Source organism: Antechinus flavipes, chromosome 5 (genome assembly GCF_016432865.1).
Source record: "Antechinus flavipes isolate AdamAnt ecotype Samford, QLD, Australia chromosome 5, AdamAnt_v2, whole genome shotgun sequence".
NCBI classification, from domain to species: domain Eukaryota; kingdom Metazoa; phylum Chordata; class Mammalia; order Dasyuromorphia; family Dasyuridae; genus Antechinus; species Antechinus flavipes.
This window is the reverse complement of record NC_067402.1, coordinates 228,377,798-228,403,781: the sequence shown is the minus strand read 5'-3', so window position 1 is coordinate 228,403,781 and position 25,984 is coordinate 228,377,798. Positions and strand designations below refer to the sequence as shown.

At 38.2% G+C, this 25,984-nt stretch overlaps 1 protein-coding gene across 1 annotated transcript; it reads right to left on the bottom strand.

The window, feature by feature from the left end:
* Window positions 1-4,218: 4,218 nt before the first annotated feature.
* BCDIN3D (BCDIN3 domain containing RNA methyltransferase) lies at window positions 4,219-11,090 on the bottom strand. The gene is made up of 2 exons (XM_051963092.1): window positions 10,551-11,090; window positions 4,219-5,374 (listed from the first exon to the last, which is right to left on the bottom strand). Exons 1-2 carry the CDS (start codon window positions 10,797-10,799, stop codon window positions 4,784-4,786), a joined length of 840 nt encoding a protein of 279 aa, XP_051819052.1. The 5' UTR covers window positions 10,800-11,090; the 3' UTR covers window positions 4,219-4,783.
* Window positions 11,091-25,984: the final 14,894 nt, after the last annotated feature.

Below are 25,984 nucleotides of genomic sequence, written 5' to 3'. Positions count from 1 at the left end.
AAATTTCTATTCAATTCAAAGATCTCCGTCTGATTTGAATTCAAACTTCCCCCAGCCCCTGGCCAAGATAATAAGTTTCAAATTCCTTATAAAAAGAGGCAACTTGGGGCACTTTCTTGCAGAGGCCCAAAGCAGGAACATAACACATTTCGTTTCCCTAGTGCTTAGCACTATGCCAGGCACAGATTAAACATTCAACCTACAAAAGTATTTAGAGCAGCACTTTTTATCATCAATAAACAAGCCTCATCTTTGAATTTGTTTACTTGGTAGGAGGCAGGGAATTTATGGAAGACTATGCAGATAGGGCACATAAAAGATCCCAACTAAAGTAGTGACTGGCCACTGTCTAATCCTGATCACTGGAACTATATACACCATCTGCTCTGCCAGGTTGTAAAATGAATCTATCAATTCAACATGCAGTGACTCTCTAGGTTGCATACCTAGTAATAGTCTGAATAAAAATGAATACTCTAATCAGATTCTTTGAAACCTCCATTTGGATCAATCCAGTGATTGCAGAAAGTTCCCCTGGGGCAGTCATTTTTCAGGAATTTAAGAGGGAATTCCACCTGCTGTTGGAAAAGAGCTTTTACCCATTCAATAAAATACTTCCATGTTATGGATCTCTCTGTCCCATGGTATTTTCAAGCTCTCCCTTATCTACTCTCACTCTTACAATTTCAATTACCACCTAGATATGAATGACTGTAATTTTCATGTCTAATGCTGACCTTTTACTTTCTTTCCAGTTAAGTGTTTCCTGTTGTCCGAGACATCTCTTTTAAAAACATTCCTTTATTTTTATTGGTATCTTTTGTTTCTAGGTCATAATCATTTCCAAATATATTCTTCCTGGAAAAGTGAAAAGGAAGGAATAAGCTAAATGGAAGAGAATGCAGAAATTGTGAGGAAAAGGAATAAGACAGGGGGAGGAACTCTAAGGGGAGGGGAGGGATACGAAAAAGGGAGGGCTGTGAGAAGCAAGTGGTGCTCACAAGTTTAATACTGGGGAGGGGGATAAGGGAGAAAAGCATAAACAGGGGTTAACAAGATGGCAAGTAATACAGAATTGGTAATTTTAACCATAAATGTGAACGGGGTAAACTCCCCCATAAAGAGGAAGTGGTTAGCAGAATGGATAAAAAGCCAGAATCCTACAATATGCTGTTTACAGGAAACACACCCGAAGCAGGGCAATACATACAGAGTAAAGGTAAAAGGTTGGAGCAGAATCTACTATGTTTCAGGTGAAGTCAAAAAAGTAGGGGTAGCTACCATCATCTCAGATCAATCAAAAGCAAAAATTGATCGAATTAAGAGATAAGGAAGGGCACTATATTTTGCTAAAGGGTAGCATAGATAATGACACAATATTAATATTAAACATATATTCACCAAGTGGTGTAGCATCTAAATTCTTAAAAGAGAAATTAAGTGAGCTGCAAGAAGAAATAGACAGCAAAACTATAATAGTGGGAGATCTCAACCTTGCACTCTCAGATTTAGATAAATCAAATCACAAAATAAATAAGAAAGAAGTCAGAGGTAAATAGAATACTAGAAAAGTTTAGATCTCTGGAGAAAACTAAATGGAGACAGAAAAGAGTACACTTTCTTCTTAGGAGTTCACGGAACCTGTACAAAAACTGACCATATATTAGGACATAAAAATCTCAAACTCAAATGCAGTAAGGCAGAAATAGTAAATGCATCCTTTTCAGACCACGATACAATGAAAATTACATTCAACAAAAAGCCAGGGGAAAATAGACCAAAAAATAATTGGAAACTAAATCTCATACTAAAGAATGATTGGGTGAAACAGCAAATCATAGACATAATAACTTCACCCAAGAAAGTGACAATAATGAGACGTCATACCAAAATATGTGGGATGTAGCCAAAGCGGTAATAAGGGGAAATTTCATAAACCTAGAGGCCTACTTGCATAAAATAGAGAAAGAGAAGGTCAATGAATTGGGCTTGCAACTAAAAATGCTAGAAAAGGAACAAATCAAATATATTCTCTCTCCCTTGCACAATAAACCAACTGTTGTAACAAAGATTTAAAAGGAGAAAAAAATAGTTCATCAAAAGTAACAAATAATGGGACTGATTGTGTATTCCAATTTTATAGTTTTCCATCTCTTCAATGAAGACAAAATGCATTTTTTCAACTCTTCTCTGAAGCTGTTTGTTAATTATAAATAAAAGCAGTATTCAATTTTTTCATTTGTTCCATTTATATTGTAGTTATGGTACATATTGTTTTCTGATTTTGCTTATTTCCCTTTATTAGTATAATTAAGACTTTTCAAGTTTCTTTCAATTCATATTCATCATTTCTTGTAACATATATCTACTTTAAAGTTCTGACAACATAGCTTAAATTTAGCATAATTTCTTCTCAGTAGTTTAAGTCCAAATATTAGCTACCTGTATGTATCTTTTTATTGACTTTCTTCTTTTTTCTTACTCTAGTTATCCTATACACAGTAGCAAGAGTAATTTCTTAAAATTATTTTGTTCAGTTTCTTTGGCATTCTGAGATTTGCAATAGTTTTATAATATGCCATGCATAAATTTCAAATTCCTCACCAGAACTTAATATCATATTAAGGCCTTAACATATATTTTCCCTATCTCACAAATGAATCTCTTGCTTCAATCTTTCCTTTAAAATAAATGTCTTCCTTCCTCTCCCCAAAATATGCCTCATTATTCCTAATTCCATATTCTCAATTTCTGCCAATCTTCCTAAGAATTGTTCTAAGAACAGGACCCTCACTATTCAGTGCAAGAGAACCTGCCTTTCACCTATTCTCTAAATATTTTGTATACACTCAATTGCTTGTACCTTGTCTCTCCATTAGAATATAAGCTCTTTAATGTCAGGAATCATGCATTTGTCTTTCTTTGCATCCCCAGCACTTGTTATAGTGCCTGGCATTAAGTAAGCACTTAATCAAATGCTTGTTGACTGAAATTAAGATTTAGAGCTGGAAGGAATTATAAAGAACTAGTCTGACTTCATTTATTTACAAAAAGTTTCATTGATATCTTTTTCTATTTTTATTTCTGGATATACATCCTGTCCTATCAAGTTTCAAAGAAAAACAATTAAATAAAACCAACTCAAAAAGTGACCACTCTGATAGTGTTTGTATATATCATTCTGCATAGTCTCCCTGCTTCTCCAAGAAAAGGAAGTATATTTCTTCTCTGAAGTCACTGCTATGCTATGCTGCTTTTGTCACTCTAAATACATACTGTATGGTTTCTAGTTAGTGGTCTTTCCCTTTATATGATTTTATATGAAGTTTTTTGGGTTCTATTTATTTTAGCCTCTGTGTCCATACTATTTTTCTTATGTTCCTCATGTTTTGTATTCATCATTTCTTATCACACAATAATTTTGTACTACATACATATAACATTTGTTTGACCATTCCCTAATTGATGGACCCCTACTTTTTTTTCTTTTTTATAGGTTTTTGCAACCATGCCAAAAAAACCAAAACGCTACCACGAATACTTCATAAAAATGTCTTTGACCTCTTTGGGGCATACATCCATTTAATAGACAAGGAGAGATGAAGTAACACACTCAAGTATATCTAGGTAATAAGTGGCAGAATCAGGTTAATCAAAGGCCATTCTGCCTTGGTTATCTATCCTTTCTGTCACTCAAACTCCTTGAGACCCAGCTCCTCCATGAAGACATTCTTATCTGAAGACCTCTGGCTCCTGTCATCCCAATCCTTGCTATTTTTTACTTCTATTTCTGTCCAACTGTTAAATTTGCATTTATGTACATATTTTACCTTTACATATCTTTTAGACTCTCATACTATGTGTTTTGGAAGTGACTATTAGATGGGGAGAGTTCCAGTCTTATATAACAGATCTTAGCTAACCGTTTTCTGTAACTCACAGATAGTCTGTTCTAGACTGAGGTAACTTTGTTGATAGTCTCTAGTTGAGAGCTCCCTAGGATAAAGTTGGATACCGAGTTTACTCTTTACTCTTACCCATTTAGAAAACATTCATTTTAATATAAACCAAAATACATTATTTTTAATGATTTATATAGTGATTTCATAATCTGTTTATTGGTTCTTTCAGGTCATATACATCCAACTGATTGTGTTTGGGTAGACTATTCTAAGTCTCTGGTAAGTTTTATACCTGATATTTTCAACAGAGATAAAATGACTTTTCCACAAATCTTTATTTTAGTCAGGTCAGCAAGTCTTCATTCTAGATAGTATAATTTCAGCATGATACCTAGGGATATATTATGAAAACAGCCAGTCTTTTTCCAATCCAGAGGAATCCCTCCAAAGAAACTAGATCAAAGCCAAACATGATCAATTTATTTCAAGTTAGCTGGGTTTCAGCTCATCTTCCTCTGAAGAAGCCCCCCCAAATAACTTTGGTTCCATGTCCAAATTACAATGGATATTCCTATGTTCTAGAAATCCCAGGGCATTGCTGATTTGAGATTTTCTTATTCATGATCTATGACTCTCCCCTACCCTCACAGCGTTGGGGAACAAGTACGAGTACCATTTATCTTGACCAATCATTCAACTTTTGTTCAATTTCTATTGGTTTTGATGCTATCTTCTTAATAGTCCAGGTGAAGATGTCCCCAGAAATTTCCACAGCCAGGTCAGCATTTTTTTGGTTGCTCTAAATTTATTTCTCTATCCCTCTGACCTTGTTGCTTCAAAGACATCTATTTATCTATTCTGTTCATCATGTTTCATCTTGGTTAGTGGGATGGTGTAGGCTCTGATGGCTGGTTTGCTCTGAAGAGCAAGAGATTTCGGTCCCAGCTAGTGCTACCAAAGCAGCACACCAGCTCCATGCCATGGTCTTTGGTGAGAATCTGAATGATACGGTCAGCCATGTCACCGCGAAGAGCAAGAGAACGAAAATGGTCAAAGTTATGGCGGCCTAGTTTTCTAAGCCGCCTGGCAGCTGCCCGGTAACATTTCCAAGGCTGTGGTTCAACCAAGAGGTAGCGGCAGAGAGAGGCAAGGTGGGCCAGGAATGCAAGTAGGCCATTGTCTCCATGGTTCAGATGGATCCACATGGTGATGGACATACAGAAGGCTATATCAAAGGCTGATTGGCCAAATTGGTTCAGGAAGGAACTCAAAAGGGGCTCCCGGGTCTGGGAATCCATGAAGTCCAAGGTAACAAAGGACATGGCTGCAGGAAAGGGACAGTCTTTCTTAGCCCGATCCACCAGGGCAGGATCAATGTCACAGCAAAGGAATCGGAGGTCTCTAGCGGAAACTGAACAGATCTCTCCCTCTTGAAGTGAGAGGAGGTGTCTGTATAGAGCAATACTCAGCTCCTGTAGAAATCCAAAAGAACAGTCATTTTTTTAGCCTCTCCCCAAAGAAGAAAGTTGGAAAGAGAAGAAAACAGCTCCTTTCCCAAGGGAACACTGATCTTGCCACCATTGTATTTCATGCAAAAGGACAATAAGATTTATAGCCCCAAAGGGCAGAATTAGGTTTAACAGATGAAAGTTGCGATAGGCAGACTTTGGCTAAATTTAAGGAAATAAATCCTAACAAGCAGAACTATCTCAGAGCACAATGTCTCAAGGAGTCAAAGATTCGCTTTCATTAGAGATCTTCTGGTAAATGCTGGATGATCATTCCTTTAGGATGTATGAGATGGCCTATAAAACCCTTCTGATTTTGAGATTCTGTGGAATGATTCTAGTATCAACTCAATTTATTTGATCTTGGGGCACTATTAAAGAGCTTTCCACATTTGCAATAAGAAGCTGACTTTGTTCAAGCAACAGACACTTCAGAAGTGATTTATTGGTCTACTTTAGAATACCCTAAGCTACAACTTGAGAACTAGCATCCCTGCACAGTGAGCTTTTCTCCTGTTTAGGTTCTCGGTGCCCTCCAGTGGACACAAGGTGTCATGAAGGGTATTTTGAGAGACAGGAGGTTTAGGTTCTTTGGGAAGACAGGCCCAACCAGGCTTCACCCAAGCAGCCCATGAGAGCAATTCATGTTTAACGGTTACAAAACATTTTCCTCACCACCCCCACCCCGAGGAGGTAGATAGTACAGTTGCTGTTGTTGTGCAGTCATGGCTGACTCTTCGTGGTTCTCTTTGGGGATTGTTTTTTTTTTTTTTCCCCTGAGGCAACTGGGGTTAAATGACTTTCCTAGGGTCACACAGCTAGGAAGAGGGGATGTTTTGTTTTGTTGTTGTTGTTGCAGCAAAGATTCTGGACTGGTTTGCCATTTCCTTTTCAAGCTCATTTTACAGATGAGGAAACAGGAAAACTGTATTGAGTGACTTGCTCAGGGTTACACAGCTAATAAGTGTCTGAGGCCAGATCTGAACTCAGTTACTCAGTTGCCTTTGTGGCACCTACCTGCCTCAAATATTATTACTCTTATCTTCCTGATAAGGAAACAGGCTCAGAAAAGTTTAATGACTCCTCAGTGAGATGCAGCCAGCAAAAGTGAAGTCTGAGATTTATTGACTATCCTCAGTTACCTCAGAGGAGGAGTATGGTTCTGGCATGGCTGGCATTGGAAATGTCCTGGAGTTGAACACTTCCAATCTGTTTATTTCACAGACAAAGACACGTAACATTCAGAGAAGTACAGGGCATGTCAAAGGTCACCCAAACAGAAAGCATCGAAGTTAGGGTTCAAATTCAGGCTCTCTAATGAGGACAGATACAACATTATTCCCCCCTGCTCCACAGTGATCATTCTACATTAAATACTTTCATTCTCCTTTATTTCTCACTTCACTAAAATTAACTTTCACTTCTTTCCTAGTGAAATTCTACAATTGGTGGATTTTAGACATCTTAAGGTCTCTAAAGTCTTGAGAACATGGTCCAGAATACACAAACTGATAAACTGGCTCTAGTCATCTTGATTGGATATCTTCCTGCCATTAAATTACTGCTATTCACTTTTTAAATTAATAACACTACTCAGCCTTGTGGACTACCACCTTAGAATCAATGTTTTTATTCCCAACTTCTTAGACTCCACATGGGAGACAACATGAAATAAGTAGGAAGACTTGGAGTTGGAAGCTTGGTTTCAAGTACTAGCTTTGTTGGCTTACCATGTCTTTTCAGCTTTCTAGGACTCAATTTTCTCATCTGTAAAATGGGAGTAACAATACTACCTACTTCTAAAGGTTATTAGAATTAAACTAGAGAATGTATATAAAAATGCTTTGTAACCATGACACACCACAAGATTATCATTATGGCCAATTAATTCAAGTGCTGCTATGCATGGTGGTTATGCTGGTTTGATAGACTGGAATGAAGCAACTGTGGAAACTCCTCTCCCCAAAACCTTCACAACAAATCCCCTCCTTTCCAGAAGCTTATATCCTAATGACCAATCTAATAACAATGTGTCTTCTGCAATGTTTCTCCAATTTCTTAATTTTCAATTATTCCACTGGTCTACTTATTCTCTACTCCAGAGGTGACAAATGTGTCTCTTGAGAACCAGATTAAAATGTAATTTGGGAAATACTTCACAAAATAAATAAAACACAGTAAGATATAGATAACATTACATTTAGAAAATTTAGTCACACTTGTGGCTTTCAGGGATCCTTGTGTGTGTATACATTAGTGACCTCCTAGTTCTATTTGAGTTTGATACCAATGTTCAATCCTATACTACACTGGTCTCCCAAAATCTTTCCAACAGTGTCTTCCCATCTCACTGTACTCTGGCTCAACCTTGTTATTTCCCAGAATTTGATCATTATTACTTTTGTTGTATCATACATATCATTCTTTTTGCATAGAATTCCCCCTCCAGGCTCCTATCCTACCACAAATTATATTTTTCTTGCCTTCAAAAGGCAAATGAAAGGTTTATTTTCTCTTCAAGGCCAAGCAATTTGGAGTATGTGTTGCAATAAGGAAGTGGGAGGAGAAAATGACTTTTGGGTAGTATATACCTTTGTGTGACAATACTGCTTCTCCTACAATTGTTCCAGTGGTAGCAATAAATAAGCTTTAAAAAAGATCATAAATGTATTAGGGAAATGATTAGAAATAAAATTATATGCACTTCAAGGCAGCTAAGTAGCACAGAGGACTTGAGTTCAAATCAAATAGTAGCTGTGTGATTCTGGGCAAGTTACTTAATCCTGCTTACTTCAGTTTCTCATCTGTAAAATGAGCAAAAGGAAATGGCAAACCACCCCAGTATATTTCCCAAGAAAACCCCAAATAGAAAACACAAGAATCCAATGGGACCAGAAGACAGGGAAAGGTTATCTTATGGAGAGTCAGATGTCATTAAAATGACAGATATCCATTTCAGGGCTTCCCTAAAAAAATTCACATTTATTCAAGAGTTTGGCCTAAGAATATGATATTCTTGTCCAAGTGGATGATACAGTTGGATGGACAATCAGGCCACTGAAATAGTTTATCAATTCACATATCTTAAGTAAGCACTGCAGAAAAATAACTAACTGGGCCCAAAATTGAACAGGAGGAAGAGAACAGGTGAATGGACTGCATCTGGGAAGTTATATGCCAATATATGGTAATGATCTTAAGCTGCTTCCTAAAACAAACAAAATTATCTTGCTAACGTTAGTATTTTAATAATAACTGCAAATCATGGAATAACATAACCACTTTAGAATCAAAATTTAAGTGACCCAAAAGCCTGAGGAAACAAGGGAAGTGGGCATAAGTAAGCTATAGTATATTGCCAAGCAAGAATTTCCAAAAGATATCAACCAAAAAAGTGTGACTAGAAAAGAAATGTAGGCCAGTCACAGAGCAAGAGCCATGGACAGTAGGGGAGGAAAGAATAGCATGGAGGAAAAAAAAAATTGCTCTACAGAGAATGGAATAGAAAATACCAGAATCCAATGGGACCAGAAGACAGGGAAAGGTTATCTCCTGATATTTCTAGAGAGTAAATAGCATGAAACTGAGTCTCAGGCTACTGTCTGATAAATGTACAAGTGAAATTTGGCCCATGCTATCTCCTCCCTGCTCTCCCTCACTCTGCCCCACTCAGGACTATTCTAATAAGCCAGCAAATCAAGTCAGCTAAGCTTTATGCTCTCCAGTGTCAATACACTAGAATCAGCTTTTAACCTATGGGAGGTAAGAGGTGAAACAGAACAGGCTAGAGACAGACAATGAGGACACAAACAGTTAATTAATTTCAGAGTGAGGAAACACACCTAACAGGTGGAAGACCACCTCCTAAGACAGAGAGTTTAACCTCATAAGAAGTTGGCCCCCAACACAATCACTCTTAGATCTTGAGATTAGTTCTCCGCTTAGCATTTTTTGGGACAATACAGATGTTTTGGGAGCCTGTGAAAACATTCACTGTCTCAACTTTTGGGGGATCATGCCCATCCTGTGGGGTACAGAATCAAAGTTCTGTGATGGGAGGGAGTGAAATACCTGTCAGTGACAAGGAACACGGATGGTGAATATGTGATAGCTACCTCTGGAAAACAAGGACTTAAATCCTTCCTATGAACACCTGGTACTGGTTCACTTTGGCAGAGGGTGATCTGATCCTGAGTGCAAAGGATTATTGTTACACCAAGCTTAGGATATAGCCTGTTTGCTAGGCCTTAGCTTCAGGCATCTCCAAAATATTTTGAAACCAGCTTTCAGCAAATGTCATGCCTATGTGCATGAACTGTGCACAAATACAGTTATACTCAGAGTTCCATCCTGCCTCCTGCAGCTAAAAACACCTCAAGTATACAGTTGCTTCTTGATGAACAGTTGCTTCATTCCAGTCTATCTAATGTTCAGCTGTCAAAATAATCTTAGGGGGTGGGGATGGGGTGACCACATCACACCTCCCCCAGTCCCCTTTCAATAAACTCATTGTTTCCTTAAGGAAAATCCTCTGGCTTTTAAAGCCCTATCTATCTTTCCAGTCTTCCTATACCTTACTCCTTCAGTTCTATACCCCTTCTCTGTTCTAGGGATAATGCCTTCCTTACTGTTCCTCAAACAGGAGACACTCTGTCTCCCCTAATTTTCACTGACATGCCACAAGCCTGGGACTCTTCCTTCTCAAATCCTCTTGGAAACTGTGGCGCTGGGAAAGCAGCGGTTCAAATCCAGCCTCAGATGCATAATAATAGCTGCGTCATCCTGGGCAAGTCACTTAATCTGTTTGCCTCAATTATAAAAATGAGGAAAATAATTACACCCAACTTCCACGTAATAAGTATTTATTGAGCGTCTACCATATGCCAGGCACTGTGCTAAACGCTGAGGAATACAAAAGGAAGCAAAAAATGGGTCCCTGATTTCAAAGAGCTCACAGTCTCAAAGTTGCTGTAAGCACCTGGCACATAGTAGGTTCTAAAAAAATACTCGCTAACTTGAATGCACGGGATTTGGGAACGTACAAGCTTACAGAAGGGGGACAGGGCAGGCCCCTTAAATGACCACGACACATGGCCCCGGGGAGGGGCCCGAGCATGCGCAGAGCTCTCCAATTACTCACCCCGGAGTTACAGCCCACATCAAGCCCCAGCAGCGGCCGAGGATCGGAGCCCTCTGGAGGAAAGAGCCGCTGCAACAGCTCCGGGGGCAGAAGGCGAAGCCGCTGCTCGGGCGGGTGGAAACGGGAGTAAAAGGGAAAATTTCCGTACGGAGCGGCTCCAGGTTCCAAGAATCCTGGTTCAACTGTCACCGCTTCTTCATCGGTTTCCGCCTCCGCCACCGACAAGATGGGCGCCGCCATTGGCTTCATTCCGCGGCTATTGGATTCCGGGGAATTCGAAAAGCGTGGAACTATTGGACCGGGGAGCTTTGGTTCCGGGCTGCGCGGTGCGCAAGCGTATATTCTCTTTTGCTAAAGCCGGAGGGATTACGTAATGGAAACAAAGAGGTTTCCTCCTGGTCCTTTTTTATCCTTAATTCAAATGCTAGTGACCTTTTCCACAAGCCCACAATCTACTCCCTCACAAATTACTAACAGGAATAGAATGAATAAAAGAATGAATGAATAGTGCTTATGTGTGTCTCTCCTGACCCCATTATTTGAGGAAGGCTCTATCCATGGTTGCTTTTAGTCCCCATTCCTTTGCCTCATAGGAGTTCTGATGCCCTTCTGGAGAGTACGAAAAATTAGGTTGGGAACCGTAGTCACTGGTCTGGCTTGGGTGAATGAACCAAATTATACTTAAAATACTCTAATGGATTTATAATCTCATTAATTTGGGGATTCCAGCATTGGGTTTGCAATCAGGAAGACTCAAATTCATAAATTCAACCTGACCTCAGACACTCACTAGCTGTGTGGTTCTGGGCAAGTCAATCTTATTTGCCTCAGTTTCCTCATTTTTAAAATGAGTTGGAGAAGGAAATGGCAAATCACTCTAGTGTCTCTGCCAAAAAAAAAAAAAAAAGGGATCATAAACACACTAAAATGGCACGCAAATGGGGTCGCAGGGACATTGAAACGATAACAACAATTTATCCATAGTGCTTTAGCTTCTCTAAACACTTTCTATATCTTATTAGAGTCTCAAAATGATCTTATTAGGCACATGTAATTATTATCTCCATTTTATAGAGGAAGAATCTAAAGTTGGTGGTGATTAAGTGAATAGACCAGGGTCTTATAAGTCATGGGAAGTATTTGTCAGAATTATTCTAATTATCGCATTCTTGCCATATATCCTTCCATCACAGAGATCCACTCAGTGTTTTGAAGGCAGTGTTTAATATTTCTGGCCTTTCTATTATACCAGTCCACTGGTCACTTCTTACCCTTAGGAAATTACTACATGACTCATTTCCCTGATAACATTGTTTATTCCTGTTCTATATTGCAGCTTGCTAACCCTGAATAATAGCTCCTACTGTCTCAGTTTCTCCTACTTAACTCTTCTTACTGACTCACAAGCCAGAAACATATCTCTGAGCTAGAAAGAATTACAGAAGCATATATTTAGATCTGGAAGTGAACCTCAAGAGTCATCAAGTACAGTCTCATTGTTTACAGAAAAATTTAGACCCAGAAGAGTGTTATGACATGCCATTGATCACATTAATGAGGGTCTAAGATGGGATTTGAACCCAGGTTTTACTGACTGCATGTCCAGTGTTATTTTATGTCACATTCTACACATACATACATATACATATACCCTCCTCCCCCAAATCTTTACAGAAGGATCCTGTGCTGGTTCTTGTTTCTCACCATATGGAGATAAACTAGTAAAGGAGAGTTAAGGTGGCAGATGCCTCAACTCTAGTTAATGGGGCTGAGAGTGGGAAAAGGATATCACTTATTAAATAACTGGTTTCACACAGGTATCTGAATAAAAAAAAATCTTCCTTTTAGGGAACATAAATGGCCTCAGATACCACATAAACCAATTACTCCTACCAAACAAAAATTATCTTTATTAGTGGTAATTTGGAACTTTCCCCGCCCTCCCCTCCCCACACCCCATGATAGCTTGCCAATTAGAATTCTTATTCATATTTATCTATTGAGTAATTGATTCTATTTTGGGTAGGAGTCAGAGAAACTTTATTCCTAGATATTTTCCCAATTAATTGTTTCTCATCTAAATTTAATTTGTTTTTGTGCAGAATCTTTATTTTTATGTAATCAAAGTTTTTCATTTTTTCTACTTTGATCTTTTTTATTTCTTATTTAACTAAAAACTTCTTGGTCCGTTAACATCCATTAACAGTCTCTCTCTATAGAATCCTGAGAAAAAAATGTCTCAATCTTGTTTCTTTACTTGGTCAATTTCTTTGGGAATCAGTTACCCCGAGAAGAGAATATTTGGTGGATTCCTGTGTAAAAGGAGATTGTTAATGTTGGTGTTACAAAAATGGTAAAAGATAATTCCTGCTCTCAAGGAGCTCACAATTTAACGGGGGAGACAATGTGCAAATAACTATATTAATAGGATTAGCTGGAAATTATCAATTGAGGGAGGGCACTAGAATAAAAAAATTGGGGAAAGTCTCCTATAGAAGTTGAGATTTTAATTAAGACCTTAAGGAATCCTGGATAGCCAAAAGGAAGAGAAGAAGAGGAAGAGAGTTCCAGGCATGGGAAACAGCCAGTGAAAACACGAAAATTGGGAGATTCAATTTTTGTACAAGAAACAGCAAGAAAGTCATTGGATCAAAAAATTCTTGGATGAGTAGGTGGAGTGTAAGGATGTTTGGTCTCCCTCCCCATCCAGGGCCATCTTTAGTCATCCTGATCTATATCTGGCTACTAGATCCAGATGGTTTTAGTAGGGAAATTGAGGCAGGTGACCTTGCCCAGCACTCCCTCACTTAAATCCAATTCACTTGCATGCATGGTGTGTGGGACGTAAAAGACCCCTACCCAAAAATGACTTCTCAGAGTTCACTCAAAGTAGGAAGCAGAAAAGGTTGTTTATTACAGCAACTCATGAGTAGTGGGGCAGTCCCACTGCGAGATAAAAAGACTCACAGCAGGAGGCCCAAAGAGTTAGTACAGACATACCTTTTTTATAGGTTTTGTTACAAGAGATTATACTACAAATTAGAAAGCATTAAGAAGCGTGGGGTGTCGCTGTCAAAAAAAATTGGAAATGGAATATTTCAGTTTCCCTGAAATTACCCACTTTTTAGGAAACCTTAAATCACCAGATAACTAAGCTGACAGTGTTTAAATTAATAGATTAAACAATTGATAACATTGATAAATGCCACCAGTTTAGCTTAAGTAACTATGTCTGTAACGGGCCTTGGTTTAAGTAAATAGAAGCTTACACACAGGCCATAGGGAGATACAGAAATAATGAAAATAAAATAAAAAAAAATCATTCACACATGCCTGTAAGTTCTTCATCTCATCTTTCCATTCCACACAATGGTATCACCTCCTTGATGTCATGGTCCTTTTCAAGAATGAAGGATAAACAAAAACAACAACAACATATTCTTTCAGTATCTCCATATAATAAAACATTTTTAATCCTTCAGAGACTATTGTATTCCTTGTCTTTCTGCTAATTAGGAACAGCTGTAGAATTCTGGTATTTTAAGAAAATAGGCCTTTGTTTCCAAAGGAAGCTTGAAGTCATTAAAAGAGAGTTTTGTAATTTTCCAACTTGTCTTTCTTCACCTGGAATTATGTCCAACTATAGGAAAAATATTGTCCATCTGTACTGTCACAGATATATTCTGCAAATTCTGTAGGTTTTATCCAAATACATGCCAGTCTTTTCCAAGTGGTAACACAAACTCACCAATCACAGAGAAACTCCTTCCCTCTTGGAATTTGTTCCAGATCTTCATCACAGCAGTAAATAGTTTTGGAAAGTACCACTAGACATATAGAATGATTTCTTCTGGTGCTCCAAAATGTAACAAGATAAATAGATTAGAGAGGAGCCTACAGAAAAATCTGAGTATAAACACTTTTCATACTTAGTCTTTTACACCTTATCAGGTCGCACAATTCATACATAGACTGTGAGATATCTTCTCTCATTTTTGGGTTTAACTCATTTCTTTCATCCTCACACTAGCAGGTTTACATGCCCAGAGATTCTCTTTTTCCTCTACCATTACCATTACCATCTAGTTATATTAAAACTCTGTCCCAGAATGCTCCTCTCCAACCCCTGGCAATGTTCTGAAGTAAAACTCTCTAACCCAAACTAAGAGCCTCTTTATATATGATCTCCCAAAGGTTGACTCCTCCTTCTGGAAGCAGGGATTAAGGGAGGTGTGAATTGGGATCTCATACTAAACCCTGAAATCTTCCAAATGTGTGAACTCCAATGAGTAAAGGTGTGAACACAAGCATTGTTTCTATCAGTTCCACTTAGTACCTTGTTTCAAGTTCTGGCCCATAACATCTCCTTGTAGGATCAGATCAATCATACCGAACCATGCTAAATTAGATAATTATTGTCTCTATCAATTCTATTGACTTAACAGTTTGTAAAGATTCCAACATATCACAATGCATATAGACCCAGATCATGCTTTTCTACCAATGCACAGTAGCTATGATGAGGTGGATGCATGTGATCAGGATAATTTGTGCTTCTAGATTATGTGTCAACATTAATAGTCCACCCTTAATCTGCACCACACTAAAGTGCTCCTTTGCTCACACTGTATTTAGTCCTTGATCCATAGGCCTGACACAAAAATGTCAACTTGATTCTCACCACTTTCTACATTTGAAGAAATCCTTTTCTTTGCTGGAACAAAATGTTAGCTCTTAAGGTGAATGGTACTTCTTTCAGCCAAGACAACTGCCAAACTCATCTAACTGGCTATCTCTGGAGGTGTATACAAATCAGGCCAATTCATTCACTAGCTGCCTACTCAGAATGGAAGTCACAGCCACACAATCCAGATTGCCTCTTGAAGCCAGCTCACCGGGATGCCAGAAGAAATTCCCAAACCTTCTCTCCCTTGCCGTATGGCAAGGCGTGGTAACAGATAAGAAGGCCCTCTGTAAAGTTTTACCTTTTTCTACTTGTAGGTGGTGCTAAAGCACAACAGCCAACAGTGAAACAGAGAAATGCATGAAATTCTTGGTTAGTGAAATCAGTTCTCTTCTCTCTCTAACCAATCAGGGATTGCTCAATGCTGAAGTCATCTCTCTGGTGACTATCGCAAACAGCCACAATTCTTAGAATCACTTTTAGCATCCTCAGCGGTGTTTTCACTTCTCCTTGGGTTTCTTTTCTTTCTTTGCTGCAATCTTTGTCGTTCAATATCTTAAATGAGAGTTTTTTGACTCAGTTTTCTCCTATCAAATCAATGTCCCTTTAAAATTATATCTCAGTTGGGACAGCTAGTTAGTGTAGTGGATAGAGTACAGCCCTGAAGTCAGGAGGACCCGAGTTTAAATCTAGCCTCAGACACTTAATGCTTCCTGGCTGCGTGATCCGGGGCAAGAAAGAAATTATATCTTAATTTTCAAATATACAATTTTTTTTCCTAGTTTTACCCTCATTAATCATAAAACCTCTACATGCAAATTAGCTCACATATTCTTATGCCTTATAATTAACTCTTTGAAGTTCTTTGCATGGTTCTCTCTCTGATGACCTTAAACCTGTGTTTCTTTATATGTAAATTTTTCAGATTTTCAACAAAATATTATTCACTGCTTCATTATGATATTAATTTTTTTCCCATGCAAGGGAGCACCTTGTTGACTACAAATTCAGATGATTTTCTCTCCCAAACTGTCCAAATCCCATCTGAAAGATGTTTCTTCATATGCCTATTTTAGCAATGTATATTAAAATAAAGATCTTTTTTCCATTCACACATCAAAATGTTCATCTACAACCATGGCGATATCCCACATCCTTCGACAATTAATATAAATTTAGTCATTTACACAAAAATATTTTTCTGCCTTTTTCAACATCAATTTTTTTCTTATGAAAAGGGTATTAAAGAGAGGTACCTTTTAGGAACATATATCCTTTTTTAATTCTTCTCTTAATATTAATGATCAGAGGATAATAAAATCATTGGACAAGGGTTATTTCTGAGTCTTTATTTTTCAAGAATCTTATATTATTTTTATGTATGGATAGGAGACATTTTTTGGGAAATGAGCCTTGAGGAGGCCTTTTATTCTAGTTAATCAAATTTTTGTTCATAATTAACAAATAGTAAATACAATGAGAGCTTATATTTTTCCATCTTTCAGTCAAACATAAAATGGTAAAGATGTGATCTATTATTAAACAGCATTTATAAAAGTCTGCTTGTTCTGCACTAACACTTTCATTAAGGATGCCCTCAATTTGTGTAAAAATTCATTTAAAGATTTCATATAAGTGGGAGAATAGGGGTGTGTGTGTGTGTGTGTGTGTGTGTGTGTGTGTGTGTATGTATACATATTAGTAGTTGATATTTTCTCAGTCACTTTTTTTGTGATTCTCTGTCAATAAGGTCAAAGATCACCCCCCCCCAATACATATCTCTGCTGTCTTCTTCTTCAGATACCTTGAATATTAAAAGTTTTAGTTCTCTCACAATTATGACTCCTTAGAACAGGCTCTATATTCACTTAGTTCAGATGCATTTGTCATCTTTATTCCCATCTGATACTGATCCTTCCTATGGGCATGAGGATTATACTCAATTATATTCAATTTGAATATGGGCAATTGTGCAAACAACTGCCTCTAAGCATAGACACCCTTTACTGCTTGTGGATGGATTCAGCAACCAAGTTCAAATTTTTGCAATAGTACATCTCTTTATTTATTTATTTATTTTTATTATAGCTTTTTATTTACAAGACATATGCATGGGTAATTTTTCAGCATTGACAACTGCAAAACCTTTTGTTCCAATTTTTCCCCTCCTTCCCCCCATCCCCTCCCCCAGATGGCAGGTAGACCAATACATGTTAAATATGTTAAAGTATATGTTAAATACAATATATGTATACATGTCCATACAGTTATTTTGCTGCACAAGAAGAAGAATCAGACTTTGAAATAGTGTACAATTAACCTGTGAAGGAAATCAAAAATGCAGGCGGACAAAAATAGAGGGATTGAGAATTCTATGCAGTGATTCACACTCATTTCCCTGAGTTCTTTCACTGAGTGTAGCTGCTTCAATTTATTACTGCTCCATTGGAACTGATTTGGTTCATCTCATTGTTGAAGAGACCCATGTCCATCAGAATTGATCCTCATATAGTATTGTTGTTGAAGTATATGATGATCTCCTGGTCCTGCTCATTTCACTCAGAATCAGTTCAGGTAAGTCTCCAGGCCTTTCTGAAATCATCCTGCTGGTCATTTCTTACAGAACAATAATATTCTATAATATTCATATATTTATTCAGTCATTCTCCAATTGATGGGCTTCCACTCAGTTTCCAGTTTCTGGCCACTACAAAAAGGGCTGCCACAAACATTCTTGCACATGTGGATCTCTTTCCCTTTTTTAAGACCTCTTTGAGGTATAAGCCCAATAGTAACACTGTTGGATCAAAGGGTATGCACAGTTTGATACCTTTTTGAGCATAGTTCCAAATGGCTCTCCAGAATGGCTGGATGGCAATAAGCATATCTTTATACAGATTTTTAATGTTTGGGAATGTCAGTAAGAGTGATACTTATTGAAATATGATGCCGTCCTGGGTAAGCAATATAGTATAATAGAAAGAATTATAGATTGATTACATTTTGTCACCAAAATGTCTTCATGTCTTTCAGGTGGACTGGCTTACGTACTGTCTCTCACACATAATACTCCATTTCTCTTCTTTGACCTTTGGTTCTCTCCCATGTCTGACCTGTAAAGTCAGGAGGCATTCATAATCTGTATCCAGAATTTCCAATACTTATTAACTCTATAACTATTCAACACTTCCTACCTATGTGATAATACAATTAACTCCTTTGATCCTTAGTTTCCACATCTATAAATTGGGGATAATATCTCATGCCTTTACTACCCCCATAGAATCGTTGGGAGAAAAGGGCTCTGAAAACCTTTAAGTATTAATTATATAAACTATGAGTTATTACAAAGAAGAGTTTAAAGTTGACATTTATTAAGCACCCAATATGTATATCTACATACTCACACACACACACACACACACATACACACACATACACATGTAAATATGCATTAGCAGTGTATTTTAAAAGAAAGTACTTTTCTACTCATTCTCAATATCAAAATGGAAACATTTCATATCTTTTGACTTAATATAAGTTTCTTCCTTTATATAAAAATGCTTTTTCTTCCCTTTTCATTATTAACTACTCCTTATGAAAAAGACCTTAAAAATAGTATATCTTACTGAAATGTCTCTCTCCTTGTACCTCATGCATATAGATACAAAAAAAAAAAAAAAGAATGGACAATCTCTATTCTTAAGATGTTTACATTTCTGCTTACATTTCTTTTGGGGGAGATAGTATGGACACACATAAATATGTGTAGAATAAATACAAGATAATTAGGGAAGGATTAGGAAAAGCTTTATGTAGAAAGTGATGCTTGAGTTATATCTTGAAGAAAGAAAGGAAATTTATGTTTGAGGTTTTTATGTCCTAATATATGGTCAATTTTTGTATAGGTTCCATGAACTGCTGAAAAGAAAGTGTATTCCTTTCTGTCTCCATTACATTTTCTCCAGAGATCTATCATATCTAACTTTTCTAGTATTCTATTTACCTCTTTGACTTCTTTCTTATTTATTTTGTGGTTTGATTTATCTAATTCTGAGAGTGCAAGGTTGAGATCTCCCACTATTATAGTTTTGCTGTCTATTTCTTCTTGCAGCTCTCTTAATTTTTCTTTTAAGAATTTAGATGCTACACCACTTGGTGCATACATGTTTAATATAGATAGTGCTTCATTATCCATACTACCCTTTAGCAAGATATAGTGCCCTTCCTTATCTCTTTTAATTAGATCAATTTTTGCTTTAGCTTGATCTGAGATCAGGATGGCTACCCCTGCTTTTTTGACTTCACCTGAAGCATAGTAGATTTTGCTCCAACCTTTTACCTTTAACCTGCATGTATCTCCCCGCTTTAGGTGTGTTTCCTGTAAACAACACATTGTAGGATTCTGGCTTTTAATCCATTCTGCTAACCGCTTCCTCTTTATGGGGGAGTTTACCCCGTTCACATTTATGGTTAGAATGACCAATTCTGTATTACTTGCCATCTTGTTAACCCCGGTTTATGCTTTTCTCCCTTCTTTCCCCCTTTCCCCCCTTCCCAGTATTAAGCTTGTGAGCACCACTTGCTTCTCACAGCCCTCCCTTTTTAGTATCCCTCCCCCAGCCTTAGAGTTCCTCCCCCTATCTTACTCCTTTCCCTCCCAGTTTCCGTATTCCCTTCCACTTAGCTTATTCCTTCCCTTTTCACTTTTCCCTTCTCACTTTTCAATGAGATGGGAGAAGTTTCACCATAGATTGAATATGTCTAAAATTTTTCTCTTAAAGCCAATTCTGAAGGCAGTAAGATACCCACTATATTCATCCCCCTTCATTCTTTTTCTCAGATATAATAGGTTTCCTTTGCCTCTTCATGAGATGTACTACCCCCACTTTACCCTTTTTCTGGTACAATGTCCTTTCCACATCAGTTTCTAGAACAAGGTATACATGTATTCTTTATACATCTTTATAGCCGAAATATAGTTCCCAAGATTAATCTTTACCTTTTTAGATTTCTCTTGAGTTCTATATTTGTAGATCAAATTTTTTGTTAAGTTCTGGCTTTTTCATCAAAAATAGGTGAAATTTGCTTACTTCGTTGAATGTCCATCTTCTTCCCTGGAAAAAGATGCTCATTCTAGCTGGGTAAGTTATTTTTGGTTGCATACCAAGTTCCTTAGCCTTTCGGAATATCATATTCCAGGCCCTTCGGTCTTTTAGTGTGGATGCTGCCAGATCCTGGGTGATCCTTATTGTGGCTCCTTGATACTTGAATTGGGTTTTTCTAGCCACTTGCAATATTTTTTCCTTCATCTGAGGGTTCTGGCATTTGGCCACTATATTCCTTGGTGTTTTGATTTTAGGATCCCTTTCAGTGGGTGATTGATGAATTCTTTCAATGTCTATTTTATCCTCTGTTCCTATGATTTCTGGGCAGTTCTCTTTGATAATTTCCTGGAAAATAGTGTCTAGGCTCTTTTTTTCATCATGCTTTTCTGGGAGTCCAATGATTCTCAGATTGTCTCTCCTGGATCTGTTTTCCAGGTCTGTTGTCTTCCCCAGAAGGCATTTCACATTCTTTTCCATTGTTTGATTTTTTTGGGTTTGCTTAACTGATTCTTCTTGTCTCCTCGAGTCATTCAATTCCACTTGTTCAATTCTGATTTTCAGTGAAGTATTTTCTTCACTCACTCTTTTAAAATCTTTTTCTAATTGTCCCATTGAGTTCTTTTGTTCTGTGGAATTTTTTTCCATTCCGCCAATTTTGTTTTTTAGAGACCTATTTTCTGTTTCCAGTTCACCAATCCTATTTTTCAAGGATTATATTTCTTTATCCACTCTTTCTTTAACTCAGTGGGATGACTTCTCCAGGCTCTTTTGCCAAGCCTCCCTCTCCTTTTCCCATTTTTCTTCTAGCTCTCTTGTGAGAGCCTTTTTAATTTCCTCCATGAGATTCATCTGTGCTGAGGAACAGATGATCTCCTCCTTTGGGGATTCACCTGGAGACTGTCTGTTTTTAGTCTCCTCAGGATTTAGAGTCTGCTCTCTATCTGTGTAGAAGCTGTCAAGGGTTAAAGTCCTCTTCAGCTTCTTGCTCATTCTGTCTAATAATCAAAGACAAACTAGCAAAGAAAAAAAGAAAAAAACTGGAGTCTTTCTTTGGGGGAGGGGCTGGGTGGTGTTACTGAGCTTCCTCTACAGACTGCAGGGGGCAGCAGTGAGGCACTAGCAGGACTGTGTGCGCCTGAGCCCAGAGCGTGCTGAGTCACTGTGGGGGGGGGGGGGGAAGGGAGAGGACCGGCCAGGTCCCAAGAGACTCCAGCTGTTCCGGGTTGTGTTCTTCAGCCCCGGTGTTTTTAGCTTCTCTGCTGGGCTGCTGACTTGCTGCCAGGGCAAAGTATCCAGTCCTGTAGCAAAGCTCTCCCTGCAGAGACGGCTGCGATCACTCCCCACCCCCTCTCCAGTCTGCTCCCGTGCTCTCACTGCCGCTGCCCGCCGCCTGCGCCCGATCTAAAACCGTCCCAGCCCTCCAGTAAAGACAGACCTTTCTTGGCGAATCTCAAAGATGTCTTCTCTTGGTAACTATTTGTGGGTTTTTTTTCAGTCAAGCATTAATTCAGAGGCTTGTAATGAAATGGATAGTGAGAGAAAACGCGGAGCTACACAGCTGTGTGCCTCCTCTCTGCCATTTTAACCGGAAGTGGGCTCAGAAAGGAAATTTATGATGCAGAGATGAGGAGGAAGTACAAATCAGACTTAGGAGAGAATCGAAGGCCAGAAATGGGAAATGGAGTGTGTGAGGAACAGTAAGCCAGTATACCTGCAAGACATGATGACAGTATGGTGACAAAATGGAATCAATCAATAAACATTTATTAAGCATCTACTGTTTGTTAGGCATTGTGCAAAACTCTGAGGATACAAAAAAAAGCAAAAGTCAGTCCCTGTACTCAAGGACCTCACTATCTAATGGGAGAGATAACAAGCAAACAAATGCAAAGCAAGTCATACACAGGATAAATAGGAAACAGTTAACAGAGGGAGAGCACTAGAATTAAGAGGGATTGGAGAAGGCTTCCAGGAAAAGATGAAATTTTACTTGAGACTTAAAGGAACTCAGGGAGGTCTGAAGTTGGAATGGAGAAATGCAGGAACATTCTGGGCAAGAGAGACAACCAGAGAAAATGTTTGGAAGCTGAGATGGAATGTCTTGTTGATGGAACAGCCAAGAGACTAGCATCACTGGATTGAAGAGAGACAGTTCTGATTCACTCTGGAAAAGAGAGGACTGAGGAAGTTAGTGAACTCTAGGAGTGCCAAATGGGGAAGAATATTAAAACTTCCTTTTTAATTAAATTGAAAACATTAAGGAAGAAAAATATTCCTCCAGTCTAAAATTTCTTCCCAGACATACCTGAAGAAATGAAGTGTTATCAGTATTTAATCAAATTCCCTAGGAAATAAACCCTTTCTCCCAAATAACTGCCCTTTCCCTTCACTCAGACTCAACCCCTTCTTTTAGAAAATATGTGAAAGGTTAAGGATAAAAGAATACTACTATAAGTAGTATACACAGACTGTAAATAAAACTCAGTGAGTTATACTGTTGATTAGCAATTCTTTCATATGGTTTTCTGAGTTCTTGCAACACAAGGGAGATCTTTGTGACTTGAAAAGGTATGGAGCTTTTGAAGTGGATAATATGAATTGCTCCCAGGCACATGTCACATCTCACTCTGGAATCCACTGTCTAGTACAACATTGCATAACACATTTCCAATCTTTTTGTCATTTCTGCGTGGGTTCCAATGACCTCAGGTAGAAGGAAGCTACATGCAACTAGTGTTGAGGTGAAGTTCGCTTTTGGGGCAGGGGCTCCAATTCTGATGCCATCTCTGTTTCCATCTTGCTTCTCTAGCCTTTCCATTTCTCTCATTTTCCCCAGGCACATTTTCCTGTCTGCTGTAACTTACAGATTCTTTATAGGTACTTGCTTTTGAGTCTGGGTGACTAGAGACGATCTTTTACATGGTTTGAAGAAATTAATTTAAGTTATTCACTCAAATACTGAAGCTGAAAATAAGAAGCTGCTACTCACTGGAAAAGATCCTGATTTTGGGAAAGACTACAGGCTAAAGGAAAAGGGGATGGCAAAGGATGAAAAGGATAGACAGTGCCATGGAAGCAAAACCTGGGCTTGGACAGACTTTGAGAGATAATGGAGATGTTAATTAGAAAGAAGGATCTAGTGTGAAATGGTCCATGGAGTTGGACACAACAAAACCTACACGGGGAAAGGTGTCCTGGGGTTAGACTGATTTGACTTTTCCAAATTCCATTATTTTTTGCAGCTTGGAAATCTCTCACAAATTGGTTTTCTATGTCCAATAGTGGATCACACACACAACAGTGGATCGTCTTAATACCAGTTAAGTATGCCTGTAGTTCTTGGTCAATATATTATAACTGAAATTCTTGTTTTAGTTTAGCCACATTTGCTTCTTCAAATTTTATTGTTCTCTCTATCAGTTTCTGCAATTGATTCTCTGAGGAGCCACCTCTTACATTAATATTCCCATTGCTTCGTACAATAGCTGAAATGTAATAGGGCTCAATAAATTCTTGTTGGTTAAATTTCCCAGTGGATAAGTGGTTAAATGAGAGGAACAACACAGCTTTCAAAAGAATTGAAAATTATTAATAATTACAGGAGAGACAGTTCTAAATCACTTAATACCAAGATGCTCACGATGACAAGGAATTTCTGGTGATTTTCAGATTGTAGTTGGAAAGCTCAAGATGTTGTGCCACAGTTCTTTTTTATTATCCTGACTCAGTTTCCCTAATTATCCTGATTCAATTGTCTTACCTAGGTTTCCCTGAATTGTGACCTAATTGTTCTGGTCAATTCTGCAACCACCCTTCCCTCTTAACCATCAGAATATTTGATAAGGATAAAAGATCTTATATTTTGGAATATTAGAATGCCTCTCCTCATCCCAAGCTATCAGACTATCAGATACCATCTTATCAAGATGCCTCCCCCCATTATGTCATCCCCATCTTCGTTAGCTCACCCCACACTGTCAGAGTCCTGTTCCCACTCTCAGCATCCTGACTCTGCCCCTGACTTGGTCTATTCCGTGTCTGAGCCACGTGTGTATATAAGTCATTGAGAACTCACATTGTTTGCTGGGTTCTTGGGAATGATAGTCTTATTCAGTCCTGAGACCAAACCATGGATCCATTTGGTCCCCGTAAATCTCTCCCTTTCAAATAAAACCTTAAATACCCCCTAATCTCTATCTTGCCTCAGTTTCTCCAGCATTATAAAGATCATATGCCATAACCCAGCAACTTTTCACATTCTACAACTGATTAAATGTTTTCACAATGAGCACTCAACTAATCTATATTTTTAAGGGGTTATACTCAAATCAGGCATATGAATTTATACTTGTTAATATGTTCCTTTATAAGTGTTTTCATGTTTTATGTATGCATGAATGCTATTTTCTATATTTCTTTTGACTTCCCTCTGTCTTATACAGTAGGTGCCTAATGAATGTTGCTCAATGTCTCCCAATCCTTTCCCTTTCACCATGATGCCCTGAAAACTTCCTAAGGGTAGAGACCATATTTCATATTCTATATATTGTCTTACTAGGCAGCTGTGATGTGGTGGAAAAATCATTGAGTTTGGAGTTATAAGACTTGGGTTCAAACTCCAGCTGTGTGACTAAATCACTTGACATGTACAAGACCCCATTTTGTAGATGAAAAAACTGAACTATTGCTACTCGCCTTACCTGTCCTTCCAGATTGCAGATTGAGGAAACAATATGTAAAGTATGATTATTACAATAGAACTTTGAGCATAGATATATTCAGCAGTGAATGTACACATCACTCTTATGAGGAATGACTGATTTCTAGGATCAGTTGGGGCCCTGCAGAGGGAGATATGCATTTTTCTCTTTTTCATAAATAGGGATTGCTTAGGCAAGGGTTGGAAAATGCCAATTGCATCAAGAGAAATATGGAAACTGAATGTGGATTGAAGGATAGTATTTTCACTTTTTGTTTGTTTTTTCTTTCTCATGGTTTTTTTTCTTCCATTTTGGATTTGCACAATGTTGACAAGGGGATCCTGGAAACTCTAAAACTCCTTGAAGGACAGATTCTCCTTGAATCCTGGCCTCTGTAAAAGATCCTGCCAGCTGGGCACCACCTCAATTGATAACACTCACTACTGATTAAGCTTTCCATTGAATTGAAGAAACACCCATTCAATTCTATTCAAATTCCAGCTCAAGCTAACCAGCCTTCATCCGGAGCAGGCCTCAGCTTGTAGCTAAGGCTTCTATTATAAAAAGAGCCAATTTTAAACTCACTCCTTGCAGAGGACCTCACATGCCATGCATGCCATGCCATGCCATGCCAAGGAAACCTCTGCCCACTGAAATAATATTCTCTTTCAGCATTACCTTCTCTTTATCTTCCTCACCTATTTCCCTAACAAGACTTTTATATCTCTCTGTCAGGACCTTCCCACTAAGGAATCTAGCCTTTCTATTCATGCCTAGCAAAGGCTGAGTTTCTAATGCCAATAACAAACTTCTTTTTTTTATCAGTCTAGCTTTTTGGGTTGGTAAATTCCTTTATGAAGGACCTCTGTGCCACCAAAAGGGGGTCCCCACAACTCCCTACCTTGCATGAATCCTAAAGGTGATTTAGGGGAGCCAAACCTC

What these genes read in the sequence shown, in the direction of transcription:
- BCDIN3D (XM_051963092.1), bottom strand. Translation starts at nt 10,799, where the DNA reads ATGAAGCCAATGGCGGCGCCCATCTTGTCGGTGGCGGAGGCGGAAACC. An exon ending in ATGTGGGCTGTAACTCCGGG is followed by an intron (nt 5,375 to 10,550) that starts GTGAGTAATTGG and finishes GGATTTCTACAG; the next exon opens with GAGCTGAGTATTGCTCTATA.